This window comes from Syngnathus leptorhynchus, chromosome 13 (assembly GCF_054491065.1).
Source record: "Syngnathus leptorhynchus isolate UIUO chromosome 13, UIUO_Slep, whole genome shotgun sequence".
In the NCBI taxonomy this organism is placed as follows: Eukaryota; Metazoa; Chordata; class Actinopteri; order Syngnathiformes; family Syngnathidae; genus Syngnathus; species Syngnathus leptorhynchus.
The window spans coordinates 4,957,295-4,974,082 of record NC_141207.1 but is presented as its reverse complement, the minus strand read 5'-3'; the positions used below and the strand labels follow the sequence as shown (position 1 = coordinate 4,974,082).

The 16,788-nt window shown below is 40.7% G+C and overlaps 2 protein-coding genes across 3 annotated transcripts; one reads left to right on the top strand and one right to left on the bottom strand.

Annotated features, from left to right (window-relative positions):
- Nucleotides 1-11,878, bottom strand: tnfaip8l1 (tumor necrosis factor, alpha-induced protein 8-like 1). 2 transcript variants are annotated; one of them, XM_085928605.1, is made up of 3 exons: nt 11,532-11,878; nt 1,653-1,932; nt 1-886 (listed from the first exon to the last, which is right to left on the bottom strand). In XM_085928605.1, exons 2-3 carry the CDS (start codon nt 1,922-1,924, stop codon nt 598-600), a joined length of 561 nt encoding a protein of 186 aa, XP_085784731.1. In that variant the 5' UTR covers nt 1,925-1,932; nt 11,532-11,878; the 3' UTR covers nt 1-597. The 2 variants fall into 2 exon arrangements, with proteins under 2 accessions (XP_085784731.1, XP_085784732.1); XM_085928606.1 differs by lacking the exon at nt 11,532-11,878 and adding an exon at nt 9,302-9,414.
- Nucleotides 11,879-13,329: 1,451 nt separating this feature from the next.
- Nucleotides 13,330-16,595, top strand: cope (COPI coat complex subunit epsilon). The gene is made up of 10 exons (XM_085927700.1): nt 13,330-13,466; nt 13,646-13,708; nt 13,799-13,899; nt 14,098-14,250; nt 14,368-14,421; nt 14,526-14,607; nt 14,685-14,840; nt 15,306-15,374; nt 15,968-16,042; nt 16,413-16,595. Exons 1-10 carry the CDS (start codon nt 13,365-13,367, stop codon nt 16,464-16,466), a joined length of 909 nt encoding a protein of 302 aa, XP_085783826.1. The 5' UTR covers nt 13,330-13,364; the 3' UTR covers nt 16,467-16,595.
- The last annotated feature ends 193 nt before the right edge of the window (nt 16,596-16,788 follow it).

The following is a 16,788-nucleotide window of genomic DNA, read 5'->3' as shown; positions in this document are numbered from 1 at the left end:
TTATATATTAAAAAAGCAGCAGCTTTATTGATGACTTTGGAAGAAAAAGCCCAGCCTCACTATGACGTTAAGATGTTTAGATATTTGAAATGCAAGCTAAGCAGGATTAATCTGCTCTGGTTCACATAGTTGCATTGATGCAGAAAAAAGAAAAAAAAAAGTACAGTACAGCGCTTATTCAGGCTTGAGTGCAATAGTAGTTTAAAAATATATATATATAAAAAAGCTTTTCTGTCTATTTGGAAATGGTAAAGACATTTGTTTCCACTGCAAGTCATTGTTTACTAAGATAAAACTGCCTGTTTAGGGATTCACTTCTCAACAGAGACGGCAAGCATTGTGTCCTTGGAACGAGTCGGAAAGCTTCGATACGGTTTTGTTTTAAATTCACTTGTATGGGATTTGTTTGCTTTGAGACGAAAAAAAAAAAAAAAGCAAAAGAGAAAAAATATAAAGACAGGGCAAAAAAAAGAGCACTTCAGTGTTATGATCATTTTAAAGGCACACATAAAAACACCAAATACGTGGAGAAAAGTTCACGTTTGTCACCTTGAACTCAAAATATCCTTTTAAGATGGGAGGGGCCTCAAGCAGAGGTCAAAGGTTTCCCTCGTCGAGCATCTTGTTGACGCCGCTGCAGATCCTCTGCAGGTGAGCACGATAAACCTCGGAAGGCCCGTAGAGAGCGGCCAGGAAGTCGCAGTCGGCAAAGTGATTGAAGACGTGGTTGACGCGCGAGTGGCTCTTGGCCGTCAGGTGACGTTTGATGGCCTGGTGCAGCAGTTCGCGGCAGTCGTTCAACAAGGCGCTCATGACGCGGCGGTCAAAGGTGAAGTCAATTTGGTGGAAACTGACCGCCGTCATAGCCAGAGTGTGGACTTTCTTCCTGTGAGACGGCAAGACAAGACTTGGCTGTCAGTCTCCGGTCCTGACACAGGCACTTCACTCGGTTATAAATAGAAACTGCTGCCTTGTTCTTTTCTTGATCGAACTTTGGGAATCCAATAGGATTTATTCTGCCTCTGTGTTTGGATTTAGCTAGTCCAACAGCAGCTTCTGCATGAAGAAGTTAATTTTTCCACAGCAAAAGTGCATCTGAAACCGTGGCTCTACTTTCCCACATGGAACAAGTGTACTTAAAAAAAAAAAAAAGAAATAAAAAAATAGCGATATAGCACGGGAAGAATTTGAGATCTTTCGGTGTCCTGACTTGCTGCACAAACAGTTGATTACATTTTGGGTAGGAGGTACGGTTTCCTGTTTGATTAAACGAAAGGGTGATGAAGTCAGGCAAAAACAACGGCAGTCCGATAGAGCGCAATCCATTCATCCGTTCACACAAAAGAAAATAAACAAATAAATATACCGATTGTGCAATTTACAAAAATGTCAATACAGAACATGCTATCTGTGTTTTTCCTGCTCTATTTACAGATAAATCCACCGGGGTATCGCTAGTGGCTTGTAGATTTTGATAAGGTCTCAAAAGACCAGTTCAAGACCGGGTCAAGATTACGTCTGGAAAAAATGGCTCTTCTGTGGTAACTGATTGCACGATAAACCATTTCCATGTTGGTGTATTTTTTTTGCTGCTTCGGCTTGGCCGGATATTTTCTATCGTCCCTGTTCAATAACCAAAACTTAGTGCTCACCTGAAGTTCTCCACAAGCATCAGCTCCTCGCCACTGAATTGATTGTTCCTATAGAGCACGCCCAACTTCACAACCATCTTGATCAGGTTCTTGATGATCTTCTGGGACTCTTTGCGGTTGCGAGTGTACTCCTTAGTGACCCGGTAGAGCTCGTCCAACACTTCGCTGCTGGTGTCGTCGATGAAAAGGTTAGCCATGCTCTTGGTAGCCATCTTGCTCATTAGCTTCTTTTGCGCCTGGAGGGCCAAGCTTTTTGTGCTGAAAGAGTCCATGGTTGACTCTAGACAAAAGAAGAAAGAAAAATGGTTACTAAATTTTCTAAAATGTGATTAGTACGTTTTTTTTAGATGAGTAAATTCCTTTGTAAAGGTTACAGTGCATTTTAATACTTTGACTGATGAAAAGGCACAATTGGAATGACTTGTAGTAACCTTGTCGTTTTAACCTTACCACACACGGTTATAAAAATCTGCAGAACAAAATATTTTTATAAGTGCACTAAAACATTTAAAAAACACACAATTAGCATAGAATACTATTCTTGTTCTGTAGATATATGAAAAAAAGACACAAAGTACAAATACAACAATAATGGAGCCATCTAAAACTAATATAAAATAATAAATAAAAAATATTTGGGAAAAAAAAGTCCTCAAAAAAAAAATAATCCTGAAATAGAAACGCTATCATAGCGAAGGAAATCGGAACTGTGTTGAGTGCCAGAAATTGATCTTGACAATTGCAGTGTGTGAGTGAGGCTGATGCAAATAACACACCGACCGCATAAAGTGCCCGGCCGAAAATCTTTCGTCTTTATAAGATAATGAGCAGTGACAGCTTTCAAATGAGACCCCGCCACCTTCTGGCTCATGGCCTACAAGCTAGTTAGAAAAGAAGGAATCATAATGCATGTGGACGTCTCAGCTCCTCGCCGCACTCCGAGGCCTGAGACTTAGCGGGAGGGAGACATACGTGTCATTCATTCTCTATTGCCTGATTTATGTATGATGCGACTTCCGCGACGGTACACACGACGGCGGCGGCTCAAAAATAGCCAGGCTCGGGAAATTGTGAGGGTCAGTGTGTCTGCCAGCATCCACAGTACTCGCCCCCTCCCCTCCCCTTCCTCGCCATCTCCCAAATCAAATGAGTCTGCAGCACTCATCATCCAGGCAGCTGTGACTCAAAAGCGTACTGCCGGTCAAGCCCTTCAGGTTTGTACATTTTGTTTGTGAAAAATAAAATGAATGTGTTTCCCTGTGAACTCCTTTTATAATCCTCACAAATCTCTGCGGATAGTACACGAAAATAAATAGGCAACCAAAAAGCCTTTTTCCCTCAAGGGCTTTTCAATGTTAGCACACAAAAGGTGTGGTGGAAATTCGTGTGATACTGACACAAAATAAATTTATTTTCGGGATAATAATCAGCAAAGTATCAAGAGATCATGGTCAAATCAATACCACCACGTTACAAAGCACGCAATGAACTTTTGTGCGGCCAAGTAACAATATATGCTCACATGCCACGAGACGGCAAAATTAGTTTCCACGTTAACAATTTTACGTCACATGACGTTAAGTTCAGTCGGTACCGCAACAAATGCTTTTATATTGTGGGCCAAAATTCGGAGATGTGCGTGCATTTCTGAAACACTGCAGCTAGATGGCAGCAGCGAGCCCTACAAAAAACTGCCCAGTATTTCGCAATTCCAGATATGGCTAAATTGAGTTACAAGCTCGGCCATTCAAGTCAACACTGTAAAATGTCATTTGTCAACAGCACTGATGTTGCCATGACTTTTTTTTGTGCACAAATCAGAAAATCTTGATCTTGACAGGAAATCCTTCGAAGCAAGGCACTGAGGCAAAATGTTGCAGCTTTGCGTGCAATGACAAAGACAAGCAGCAAAGGCAAAGAAGCGCAAGAAACATTCTCGGCCTCCCTGGGGCCCAAAATGTAGAACAGGCTCAGATTTAAATATGCCTGATACATCAGTGACATGCAAAATAATATTTTGTGTCTGGAAGCTACAGATGAAGCAGCAATATTGGAATCATACACAATCCCTTGATATAAATGTCATTCGAAAGCCTCCATGTTTGTACGACGGGCAAATCCTCCGTCCATGACTCATACTACCTATTACAAAATGAGCGTGTGTGTGTTTTATTTCTAACTCACATGGTTCATACTAGAAGGTACTGCTTCAGTTTGACTTTCATTCCCTATCTCTCACTGCAATGCCTCTCCAAGAATATCAATAAGACTCCTTGGAGAGTGTCGGAGGATACTTCCCAGGGAAGAAGGCACGAAGGGAGGAGGGAGGGGGGGGCAGATAGCTACAGGAAGGCTTGAATGGTATTGCTGGTGGGGTCAGGTGCGACATATCAATTCTCAGCCAGCATGATGTGTTGAATGAAGGGGTCATTTATATACAGTCTCCCGCTGGGCTGAATCAATTTTCAAATCTCTCCTTTTTCTTTGCATGTGGTGCTCAAAGATCATCAAGCGCTTCTGCATCAGACAGAACTTGTTACCGGATATCCTGCACTGATGCAATGTATGTGAAACACACAAAGAGGAAGCTCATGCGGTGACTGACAAAAAAAAAAAAAAATTGCTTTCATTATATATGATAAAGTCACCGTCGTTCTTCTTCGCTTATTCGGCACACTTAGACTAAGTACGAAGCTTATCGCCGAAGATGACTCACCGTGTCCGAAAAGCACGATAATGGATCAATGTTTGCACAAGCTCGTCTTTTAAGATTCAAGTTTAAAGCGCCTTCGCCGGGGACCGCCATCACCTAAACTGTCAACTCGGTGTAGGTTGTTGAGGAGTAAAATGAAAAAGGATGAGGAAGGGAGGCACTTTCATAGCCGCAAATACAAACACTTACAACCTAAGAGTGTTATATGTCAGGTTGCATCCAATATGGCTTTCACGTCCTTTCATCTATCACCCTATGGCAAGATAATATGAAGATGTCATAGGGGAGGAAAAAAAAAAAACAACGATCCCTCATGGGACAAGTGCTCAGAATGATGAAAAGGTTTGGAAAGGAGGACATTTTCTGGTGACTTACTGCAGCATGCCTGATTAAGACCAAATTCAGACATCCTATCCACGATGTCCCCCAAAGTATATCAACAAAGTTCCAACAAGAGCTCCAGTCCACCACATTGTGTCCATTAAGCCATCAATGGCTCAACAGTGTCCTAATAATGTTTGCAGTTTATCTCGACGGCGACGCCACAAGATCTCCACAGTGTCCCCATAATGTTGCTACAAAGCAACCATTATGTCCCCAGTCTACATTTGTATCCACAATGTCTACACTCACTGTGAGGAAACTAGACGGAGTAGATACACCATGAAAAAAGTGTCCCCATGATTTCTCCACACTATACAAATCTAAATTTCCCTTAGCTTTTGTGGATAACGTCACCGGGTCAAGGTGAAAAAAAAATAAACAGCTCAGAAAAAATGATTCACGGAAGTGATACCTGAGCTCCTCCCACGTGAGGAAGGTTGTTTTGTGAAAAACCGGGTCACGGCCCCCGTACAGGTGGAGGCAGTCTGTGCCAAAAGCCAGGCTTACCGGTTAAGTGAGGCAAGACAAGAGAGGAGAAAACCAAAAAACAACAACAACAAAAAAAAACACCGCTCAGATTTTCAAACAGGCATCTTCTGTTTACGTCAGACGCGCTTGCTTGTCATTCAGAGATCTCCAGAGGTGACAAAAGGGCAGCTCAAAACCAACCAGCATGAGGAGAAAAGAAATAAAGGTTTTCCCTCTTGCCACGACAAACAAAGGATCGAAGGACTTTCCATGACGTTTTGGTGCTACGAGCGATTTGGTCGATGGCAGCAGAAAATGTCACGACTCGCACGTTCTTGGGGGAACTCGGAGAAGTCTAGTCACGTGGATCGGGGCGTCGTGACCCTGAACGAGAGAGACATCAGTCCTTGAAACAGGGAATATTGTATTAAGCGGGATTTACTGCTACAACATCCTCAAGAGTCATAAATCATTTCAAAATTATCCACTCCATAAACACAAACAAGCTGATAACCGGGCTGCTGACAGCAACCGTTTTTTTCCCCCGCTAACGGATAAATTCGGCATATTAAGGTCATCTGAAATCTTGTTTTCTCATCCCCCCCGGTGTATCAAAATAAAATCACTCCTCCATTTGTTGGGCATCTTTTGAAAAACATTACGAAACATTGACACCGACAGCATTATAAATACAAAATAGCAGAATGTCAACAAGCTCACCCGACGCACAATTGCAATCAACGGGGAGAGCTGAGGCAGGCTTTTTTTGCGAAGGCGCAATATTTCCATGTTGATTATTAAATTTAAATATCAAAACCCTCGGGGAAACGCTTGGACGGGGGCTGGCTCGGAAAACACGAGGTAATAAATGAATTGTTGGCGGCTCGTTTGATCTCTAAGAAGAAAAGGGCATCGTATTATAGGAAGAAAAGAATTTTGCTGATTGTGGAGTCGATTTCTCAGGAAAACAATGCGAGTGCACAATTTATGCCACAATATCAACTCATTTGCTGTTTTAAGAATCATTTTATAGATGCCTGAGCTCCATCCACAAGGGCGACATTATTGGGCTCGATACACACTGGAAACGAAACAGGAAATCAGAGCGATTCACTCACCCCATTTAAATTAATTGCTTGAAGATTGATTGTTAATTTCCTTCATAGTCTGCCAAGTAAATTTACCCAACGTCCAGTGAGTCAGGCAAGTGTTATTTAAAGATAGTCGAGAATATAATTAAGGAATAGGACAATAAGGACGTTGAATGGTTATGGATTACAGCTCGAGTTGAATGAATCGTAAAAATGGACATTTTGGCTGTATTGAATGAAGAGCCAACTCGGCTAAACTTTTGAATTTAAAAATCGATGGATTACTCAGAGGGATAAGTAGCTATAATGATTAGAAGCGTTGAGAGCGAGCCTGAATGTTTGACCGTGATTAAGGTTCAACTGAGAAATCCCGAATGAGAAAATTTCCATCCAGAAGATTCGGCCCCAGCTGCATGACATAATCCTCCCCCCCCCCCCACCTTCGTCTCTGAGAGAAACAATAAACAATCGTGCTAGTTATATAAAAGGTGCATCCGTGCTTTGTGTTCAGCACTCAAATGGGCGTCGCCGGCAGCAGGACGTGGAAATAAAGAGCAGCTTGAAATTTCATCTCGTCAATTTTTGTCACTAAATGCTTAACATGCGTGCAACATTCATGAAAAGCACAGTTCAACATGCATCATTTGGAATGCATCTTCCCACGCGGTCTTGTCAAGTCTTATACGCCACCCGGCAACCTCTTAATCACAGTCAGACCCCCGTTTTTCGCCATCTGACACTTTTCTGTGATCAATTAATAATTAAAACAAAGCCATATAATGGCTCCCCTGGTTAATAATTTAGACAGGCGATCCAAAATAGAGCCAAGGGCAAGTAAGTTCCACTGCAACAGGTTGATGAAAAAAAAAAAAAAAAAAATGCAAACACGCAATAAAAATCACTAATATGCAGGTGGTGTATAATAAACAATAATAGCCGAGGGTCAAAACAACATTTGCTGACATTTGTCCTTGCTTTTAAAATGCACACTCTAAGCTAATTTCTTCTAAACAACATTCTCCCTTCTTTGAATGACAAATTTAAATAATATGTTATTTACATTATAATAGGCCAAAAATGGCAGCTCTACAATTAATTGAATTCATACTGGTGCTGGAGTAATGATTGATGTCCGGGCCCATTGACATTTTAATTAAGGCCACCGTAGAAGCCAGTCACATAATGACTAATTTTACCTCACCTCCAGCCCACACAGACTAATTTGTTAAGTTGGTTAATAGAAGAGCAAGGAGTGCTTTTTACACGAGCGGGACAGAAAGGTCACACCGCTGTTATGCCTCCTCAATCTGTATAAATCAGCCACTGGCATGATTAATCAACGGTGATTTTTTGATCCGGCAAAAGGCGCAAATTCAAGCATGATGTGCTTGGTAAATTTAAGTGAGAATTTTTTGACATTGGACAATTATTATGGTGGCTTTTCTTTTTTGTTAAGGTTGGCTTTTAAATTTGAACATATCAGGTCTAAGCTCAGAGCCTCAGGCTCCGCTGCTTTTTTGAGCGCCGCTATTTTTCTTTGGTTTAAATAAGGTAATAAATGTTTATTTGTTCAAATGACTGCTGGAATATCATTTCTCCTTGGAAGAAAAATTTCATTGAGTAAAAAGAAATTGGTATTCAAAGCCATGAGAAAATATCATAACGAAAAGAGATTTACTGATAATTACACCTCGGATAATCCATTCAGGAAACTTGTCCTTAAGTGCCTTGATATAAAACCAACAAGACAGTTGGATTTGCTGTCCTACAAGCATGAAATTAGAAAAATATCACTTTTCAAAGTTTCAAAATGATGACTAGATCAGTCGACACCCTCGATAAAGATAGCGGTTGCTGTGATTGGGTGCCAAACAAATCCCTTCAAAGGGATTAAAGTGGATATTGCCGTGGCAGCGCTTTTATTGGAATTAAACAATGTCTTGATTAAAAGATATGCGAACCAGGCGATTCTTGTTACAAAAGACTCACTTAAAAAAAAAAAAAATCAATTGTTCGTTTAAAATAGCTCTAGCGAGCAAATAAATGGAAATGATGGCTTCTATTAACACTCCTGCTGCGTCACTGGGGACAACCAGAACCAGTTGAACCATCTCATTAAAACACCACTGTTGTGAAAACGTCCTTACAAGAGGTCATGTTTGAACACGAGCCGGGGCGTCATTTTGATACTTTTGTCCAACCGAGCAGGGCGGCGTGATGGAGGACCGACCGGCCGCCAACTCTTGCTCGTTCTTTTCCAAACAATGCAACGGCTGTTGGTGTGAGGGCGTATTATGAGTTTCCAAGGAAACTGGAAGCCAGCTGCTGAACTTTAAGATAGTTAAACTGGGTCAGAAACCTCAACTTGTCCGGTCAATAAGTTATCTTGGATTGTACTTGCTATACCGACAATTTCTCAAGTGTTACTTGCGCTGCACTTTCCCGCTTTGCTTTTAATGATAATAACAACACCACATGGGGACAGTATGGTGGTGTGACTTTATTGTCCTGTTCCTAAAGATGCTCGGAGGGGAGACTCTACCATGATTCAGAGAAGAGCCACCAAGCGGCTTCTGTTTAGACTTAATGGCTCATTATTGCACGTCATTATTTATCGTCTTCCGGAGTGATGTTATGCCTCAACCACGAGGTAGCACAAATCTAAGATTAATATCGGTAAAGGAAAAAGCTCATTAAAAGCGACCATGGATGAAATCTAAAATAAACATATTAAATTCACTTCTCCTGAACTCTACTCTGCTTTTATCATTTTAAAGTGTCATGGTGTAATGGGAAATTTGACACTATTTTATTATAGCATGGTCAGTTTAATTAAGTAACAACATTGGCTTATGAAAACTAAACAAAATAAACAAACACACAAGCTAACAGCTCAAAGCCCTTTCAATTAGATCATGCTCATAATTATGTTTAGGGATAGGAGAGTACCGATAAAAGTATCGGATGCCTTATTTCAAAGTATCGGTACTCACGACAGAGGCCGATACAAGTATGGTCCGCTCTCTCGTGGCTGTTTTACGATGAGGAACTTAATGGAATGAGAGAATCCTTCACTGCAACTTCTATTATGTCTTTGTTTTCTTTTCACAATAACTTATAGTTGTTGGCACTGAAACAACAGCGCCTCTACTGGTTGCAGCCTAGAAGTGCATTCTATTTCCCTTCAGTTAACAAAAGCAGCATGGAAAAACAAAACAAATCATGGATGTTCCAGGACTCGGTGAATCAACAATCAATTCCTAAACATCTATTGATTAGATGTTCTGCCAGCTAAATGAACTCTCAAAACAAAATTAAAACGAGAGAACTGGAACACAGGATTGTTGCCATTTCTCCCCCCGTGACTGCTTTGAAATTGTTGACTCATATTTAAGTCATTGTTTTCAGATGCTGAAACACGTTTCTCTCACTTTCATAACATTCTGTTCCACCTTGAGGCTTCTTGGCCATTATAGCAAATAAAGCCTCAAAAGGAAAGCCTGACAAACTATAAGAGAACTCCTTGCTCTTTAAAGCTCTGATGCCTGTAAAAAAAAAAATCCTAAACCTCAATTTGAAGTCATCATTCATCAAATATGTCTGCGGAGGCTGCGCAAGATATCCTGGGCTGCATGTTGCCCAGACCCCCGAGGCTGCACAGTGTAGTCATTCATCCACACTTGAGCCTTGTTCTGGAGCAAAGCTTTACATTGTAAACACTGCAATGTGTTACAAAACATATCAGTGTTTCCAAAACACATGTCTCAGCCTTTTAGTCTTAGTAGACACACGGTAAATTTACCGGCTTGCGACTGCAGTGAGTTTTTTTGGGGTTTTTTTCCAAAATGGGTCTTTTTCTGCATTTCCTCCACTTCCTGTGAGCACCTCGCAACGTGAAAAAAATAATAACGTCCATGTGCAATACAAAATATGCATCTTTTCTCTGTGCTATCCAGTTTAGACAGTCTGACTCATCTATTGTCTGCCCAAAGCTTGTGCTAAAGGTGAAATACGACAAACCATTTGACAATGACGTGATGTTCGTTTTGGATAAACAACTAACAGAAGAAGGTGGGCCGATCATCAAGCTCAAAGTCAACAAAAATCAATCGTTAATGGCAGTTTGTTTATTTCCCAATAATAAAAAAACAAACAAACATGACATCTGCTCCGAGCTCTCTCCATCAAAACCTACATATCAAGACACACTTATTAGTCGTTCACATTAAAATTGAGTTGTAAACATAACCAAATCTTAGTATCTCCCTAGGATATGCAATTCCTTTAGAAATAACATGCAAATGCTGAAAAATGAGCAGCCTAAAGGAAAAAATAAAATATTGAATTTGGAACAATATGTTGTAGTTCCGCAAAGATGCCTCTGTGCATTGTGATGACACTTTTTCATCTGATCACTTTGAGTCCTTCAACAAGATCTTGCCAAACATGTTTTCTTTGAAGTTTATGAAAGCTTATGCAATGCAAACAAAGAAAAAAATGCTTTCATCTACACCAGAAATGTTTTTGCGTAAATACAAAATGAAAATAAGGCAATTGGTACACAAGAATTAATGAATGTTTGGCTCTCACCACACAGCAACGTGATGCGAATTGCAAATGCACTTTCACCTAATAGTTTGATACAGATTAATTTGACTAATTGACCCTCAGCATTCGCCGAAAAAACACGTTGAAACCAAAGGACTGGTGCAAAAGTGGTAAAAGACACAAGGAAACAAAATTTGAAGAAGACTAAACGCTTGAACTAAAGCTTGACTGTCATCCTTCACACGATAAAAGTTTGACGCTATGACGTCAGCGCTCGGCTCTGAACATTGCCTCAATCAAAATACAAACAAACTTTAATACAGAAGCTCTTTCAACATTCCTTTCCTTTTTTTTTTTTTAACTTGGGAGTTTTTGGCGTGCACCCAATGGAACGTAAATGTTTGCATCTCCGAACAAATATGACCTTCGCGTCTGGAGTGCAGTAAAACATGAGCGACACTTTCAGTCGCACTTGGCTTACATGCGACCATTAAAAAAAAAGAAAAAAAGTCACTAAACACAACAACCACACTGTTGAAATTGTTCGACCGTGTCAAGGGTGGGTTTTATTTGACAGCCGTTGACTTTTGACGACCCCAACCAACAAAGCCAAGCCTTTTCATGTTTCATTAAAATGCGCTCGACCATTAAACGCTCGAGACGAGAAGGGCTCACCTTGCTCTCTCCACACAGGAGCGGTCAGTGGGACAAACTTATCTAAGGTCTCTATCAAGATCTGGTCTTCATCCCTCCCGGCGAGGCGGGGATCGGTGTTTCACAGCATGTTTCCCCGTCCTTTTCTTGTTGCCTCTCGCTTTGACGTCGTCTCGGGTGCTCCTTGTCTTGCTCTCTCTATAATCGTGTGCCAAGCAGAGATGTGTGAATTATTCAAAGAGTGTTTTCTTCCCTCGGCCGCGAATAAGCTCGGTTTGCCAGAGCTCGTTTAGTTGTAACCCGATTCCAACTTGTGAGAAAAAAAAAAAAAAAGTTTTCAAACTTGAGGGGAGACCTGGAAATGGGCAGATTGATGTGGTTTTGGGCCAATAGAGGCTCAACAAAGCCGCTTGCATGGCCCAATCAGGCCCAAAAGAAAGGAGCATTGACGGTCAAGCTGATTCCCTGCCCCCTTGGAGGTTTCCAGCAATTATCCAGGTCCCGGTCCCAAGGCTGGAAATTTCCCAAAGGAAACGGGGCGAAGGGAACAATGAGCAGGAACCCAAAGGGGCTTTTCCCTTCACGGGAATAACCATAACTACCCTTCTTATTCATCATATATATATTTTTAAATATTTTGTGTTACTAGAAGTGCCAAAGTACTTTCAGTTGTATTTAACTTTTACAGTATTTGTGCTGAAGAGGGGCTGGACATATATATATGGGGAAGTACTTTCAGTTGTATTTAACTTTTACAGTATTTGTGCTGAAGAGGGGCTGGACATATATATATATGGAGGTTGACGGGGCTCTAGCCCCCCCTTAGCGCCATCCCTGGCGGCCAAAGAATAGCTGCCAACTCTAACATAGTCTCACTTAACGACATTCCACCAATCAGAATGTCATACCTCTGAGCTCCATTTAAATATCACTCATCACCACCCAAGTGTACAGTAACATGTTATGTCCTTTCCATTGTCCTTTTAGCCCTTTGAGACTGCTTGTGATTTAGGGCGATACAAATAAACTTGACTTGACTTGTCAGTCTCTATAATCAGAGATAGCAAAGTACTCATACTATTTAGCAGAGGTTTCGCTATAACTCTTTTAATTATATACAAGTAAAAAAATACAGACTGTGAAATGTAAAATTGTAAAATTGGCAATTATATTGTAGACCTCTGTGTTTTTTGACCAGGGTTTTCAAACTCATGGCCCAGGGGCCATTTGCGGCCTGCAGAAAGATATTTTGTGGCCCTGTACTTGACGGCAAATTTTAATGTTAGTGCAGCACCCATTTTTTGGTGGTGTCCTAGTCTTGGACGTTTTGTGTGAGTATATGTGTAAGTGTTTTTTCCCGTTTCTTTTAAATCACTTATGAGCTATTATAGCTGAGGCTCATGGCAGCTTGTAGTTAAACGTAATTCTAAAGTAACAGCAAGTGGAAGGATATATCGTATCTTCCAGTCATGTCTTTTTCAAAACCTGCAGTGAAGAAAAAGATTTGCGACGAAAAGGGAGAATTTTAAGAAAAATAGATCGCCCATATTTAAATGTAACTCATCCCCAGCTAGGTGACTGACAGTATTAAAGAGATGGTGTTAAAATTGATTTAGCCTGCCCTCTACTGGTTGCTTACATTACTGAAGGAAAAAGCTTAACGCGCGACGCGAGGAACCATTTTTTTTATTGATATAGTTTATATTTTCTTATTTGTCTATTTTAATTTAAATTGAATATGCGAACTATAATAATAAAATGATACAATATATTTAATTGTTCAAACTCCATCCCACACGCTGCAAGGAAATGACGTCATTTAGCTACGTGTCAGGAAGCACTGTTGTGTTCAACATGGCGGCGCAACAAAATGATGTTGACGAGCTTTTCGATGTAAAAAATGCCTTTTACATCGGCAGTTATCAACAATGTATCAACGAATCTCAGAAATTGAAGGTAGGTCATGTTTTGTGAATGGTTTAACAGCATAACCTACGATCAATGGCTCCTTAGGAATCCTCTTTGGCCAACCTAATCGAACCGTACATTATCAACTAAAACGCAAACTGTAAAACTTAGTTCTGTCATTCAACTGAAAAGATTAAACTGCCTTTATTTTATTTTTTCTACTGTAGAATTCAACACCAGAGAAGGAGACGGAAAGGGACACGTTCTTGTACAGAGCATACATTGCCCAGGTGATCAGCGTATTTGTCGTGTGACAATCAATATTAATAAGCAGAATTAAAAAGCTTAGTGGTATTCACCATTCATGTTGTGTTTGATAGAGAAAGTATGCAGTCGTCATGGATGACATCAAGCCTAACTCTGCTCCTGAGCTCCAAGCTGTCAGGATGTTTGCTGAGTATCTCTCAAGTGAAAGCAAACGGTAAATATAATGGCAAAAATTATTTATTCACCTAGAGGCGTTATGAGTCTAACCTCTTTCCAATGCAGCGAATTAATTTTTGCCCAAACTATAACAACAGGTAACTGAGCTAATATGCTGACAATTGCAGTGATAATTCAGTATAGTGCAGGAGGTTGAAAAATTAATTGCCATTTTCTACTGTTGCTTCCTCTGCAGGGATGCAATCGTGGATGATCTGGACAAGAAAATGGCTAAGAGCGTGGATGCTGCCAACACCACGTTCCTCCTCATGGCTGCTTCTATCTACCACCATGCGGCGAACGCTGATGCTGCTCTCAGGACTCTGCATCAAGGAGAAAGCCTGGAGTGGTAAGCAGAGATTAAAAGCATATATTTGATGGAACATGCTCTTTGGAAGATTCATTAAGCTTGCACTTGATACAATCAAGTCATAAAATATATTGATAATACTTGTTTACTTTTCAGCATGGCCATGACAATTCAGGTGCTGCTGAGTCTGGATCGTGTTGACTTAGCAAGGTAAGAAGTGATGGAACTGGCTAAAGAGAGCAATGGTAGTTATCGCAGGCATCCTTGAATGTGAGATGACTACTTCCTCTAATCATGCCTTTATTCTCTGGCAGGAAGGAGCTGAAGAAGATGCTGGAACAAGATGAGGATGCAACGCTAACCCAGCTCGCCACCGCTTGGGTTAATTTGGCTGTGGTAAGCAGATAAATCCCACAGTGCGCGTTCACACTTTTCCTTGCACATTATTGATGCCCCTCTGGGTGTCTTCCCAGGGTGGAGAGAAGCTACAAGACGCCTACTACATTTTCCAGGAGATGTCCGACAAGTACTCCTCGACGGTGCTACTTCTCAATGGGCAGGCAGCCTGCTACATGGCGCAGAACAAGTGGGAGGAAGCCGAGGGAGTGCTACAGGAAGCGCTCGACAAAGTGAGAAGGAAATGTTACGTTTGTTAGATTTTAGTTTCTTTAAAAAAAAGATTCCCCACCCGTCGTCATGTGTTCAAAAAGTCATGTATCCATCTGATCAGCAGAGGGCGCCAAAGCGTTTTTCATTCATTTCAGTGGCAAGTTGACTAATGGACATTGTTAAGGATGCACAATTGCACATTTGTGGTTGACATTTCAGGTCAAGTTACCTTTGATTGTAAACCCCGGATAAGACCTTTATTAATTGATTCATGCAATAACTGTGCCGTATGGTAATAATAAATAAGACTAGGTTTATGATGCCATGATTGGCAGATGTTGATGGAGGTTATTACCTCAGTGGTTAAGATTTTTGCAGTGTTATGTTGCACTAAATGAACCAAAATGCAATGCAATGCAATCACTTTCCTGGTAGAATACTAATTGCACAATGTGACTTTTTTCTGTGTTAATCCTCATTAACAGGACAGCAGCCACCCTGAGACGTTGATCAACCTGGTTGTGCTGACTCAGCACCTCGGAAAAGCTCCAGAGGTTAGACTTTGGACCTTAAGCTCTAAGCCAGGCACATGTTTCGTCATTTCCTATCGATGAACACGATCTCACTTGTAGTCGGAATGAGTTCCCTCCATTTTGGTTACTTTATGGTGTCATTTTCCTCCAGAAGCATTGAGCCGTGCATTTTCTCCATGGTATTTTCTTTCTACCATGCAAGGCGTTGTCTAATCATATCTTTATTTTTAGTGCTGCGTCCTTGCTTTGCCCTCTTACAAACGTTCACAAGATAAAGACTCGATAGTAATGACCATTGCTACACCGAGATAATTCCTGATTACATCTTTTACAAGGTTAAAGCTTTGTGCAATACTTACCGGACACTTTATTAGTTACACTAGAACCATCGTTGGAGAGCCAGTACAAGAGATGTATCAAGAAGTCTGTCTTTGATTAGTACTATTTGCATGTGTATTGTGACTATTTTGACTAATGAGGTATCCTAAACCTTTTGAAAATGTTTCACTCTGTTGCATTATTGCAATTTACACCAGTGTTGTATTAATAGCCCCTTTTTTTTTTTTTTTTTTTTAATTCCATATCTTCTTTAACTTTATCAAATTTGTCCCCAGGTGACCAATCGATACCTCTCTCAACTCAAAGATGCCCACCGGGCCCATCCGTTCCTCAAAGACTATTTGTCCAAGGTGACCTACTGTTTTGTCTTATCAGCACTCAGATTGTAGTCCACACACACACAAACGCCAATTTATGACATCTAATTGAATTTTTAAAATATTCATGCCGAAATATAAAAGAGGTTCAGCATATTCGACTCAGGGTCCTCACCATGTTCTGAGCAGATCGGGAAGACTATTTCTTTTAGTTTTTTAGTGCAGCAGGTGTTCTGGGAGCCCTGCCAAAGGGTACTCTAAGTCTTTGGCCTTTGTCACACATATAGTTGCACAATGGCGCAGATGTACATAAACACTGGATTATCCACACATTACCAAACAATTCATGCTAGGCACAGCTGTTGCTTAACTTTTTTTTCCCCCTTTGTTTTTCCCCCTGCAGGAGAATGAGTTTGACAGGCTAGCAATGCAGTATGCCCCCACCGCTACAGCATGATGGCTTTCCATGGTCCTCAAGTTAACCTTCTACTTTCACCCCAGTTATTAATCTGCAAACCTTGATTTATTTTGATGTTTTATATGAAGACAATGTGTTGAAATGAAACCTACAAGAGATGAGTGGAAATCCCTGTATTATTTCTTCATTCACTAACTTACAACATATTAGAAAGTCTTCCAAAGATAACAATTGGTCACGGTCAAAGAGATATTAAGCATTATTTATATTTGAATTGCAGTTTGCAGTGATGTAGGTAGGAATTTAGGGATGTAGGGCTTAGGTAAGAGCTGTACATAATTTGGTTGGTTTATTTGATTTA

Bases quoted from the DNA above. Each gene is read 5' to 3' on its own strand.
- tnfaip8l1 (XM_085928605.1), bottom strand. From the start codon at position 1,924: ATGGACTCTTTCAGCACAAAAAGCTTGGCCCTCCAGGCGCAAAAGAAG. The intron at 887-1,652 runs GTGAGCACTAAG...GCCGTCTCACAG, and splicing joins ATGCTTGTGGAGAACTTCAG to GAAGAAAGTCCACACTCTGG.
- cope (XM_085927700.1), top strand. From the start codon at position 13,365: ATGGCGGCGCAACAAAATGATGTTGACGAGCTTTTCGATGTAAAAAAT. The intron at 14,422-14,525 runs GTAAGAAGTGAT...ATTCTCTGGCAG, and splicing joins GATCGTGTTGACTTAGCAAG to GAAGGAGCTGAAGAAGATGC. The intron at 16,043-16,412 runs GTGACCTACTGT...TTCCCCCTGCAG, and splicing joins TCAAAGACTATTTGTCCAAG to GAGAATGAGTTTGACAGGCT.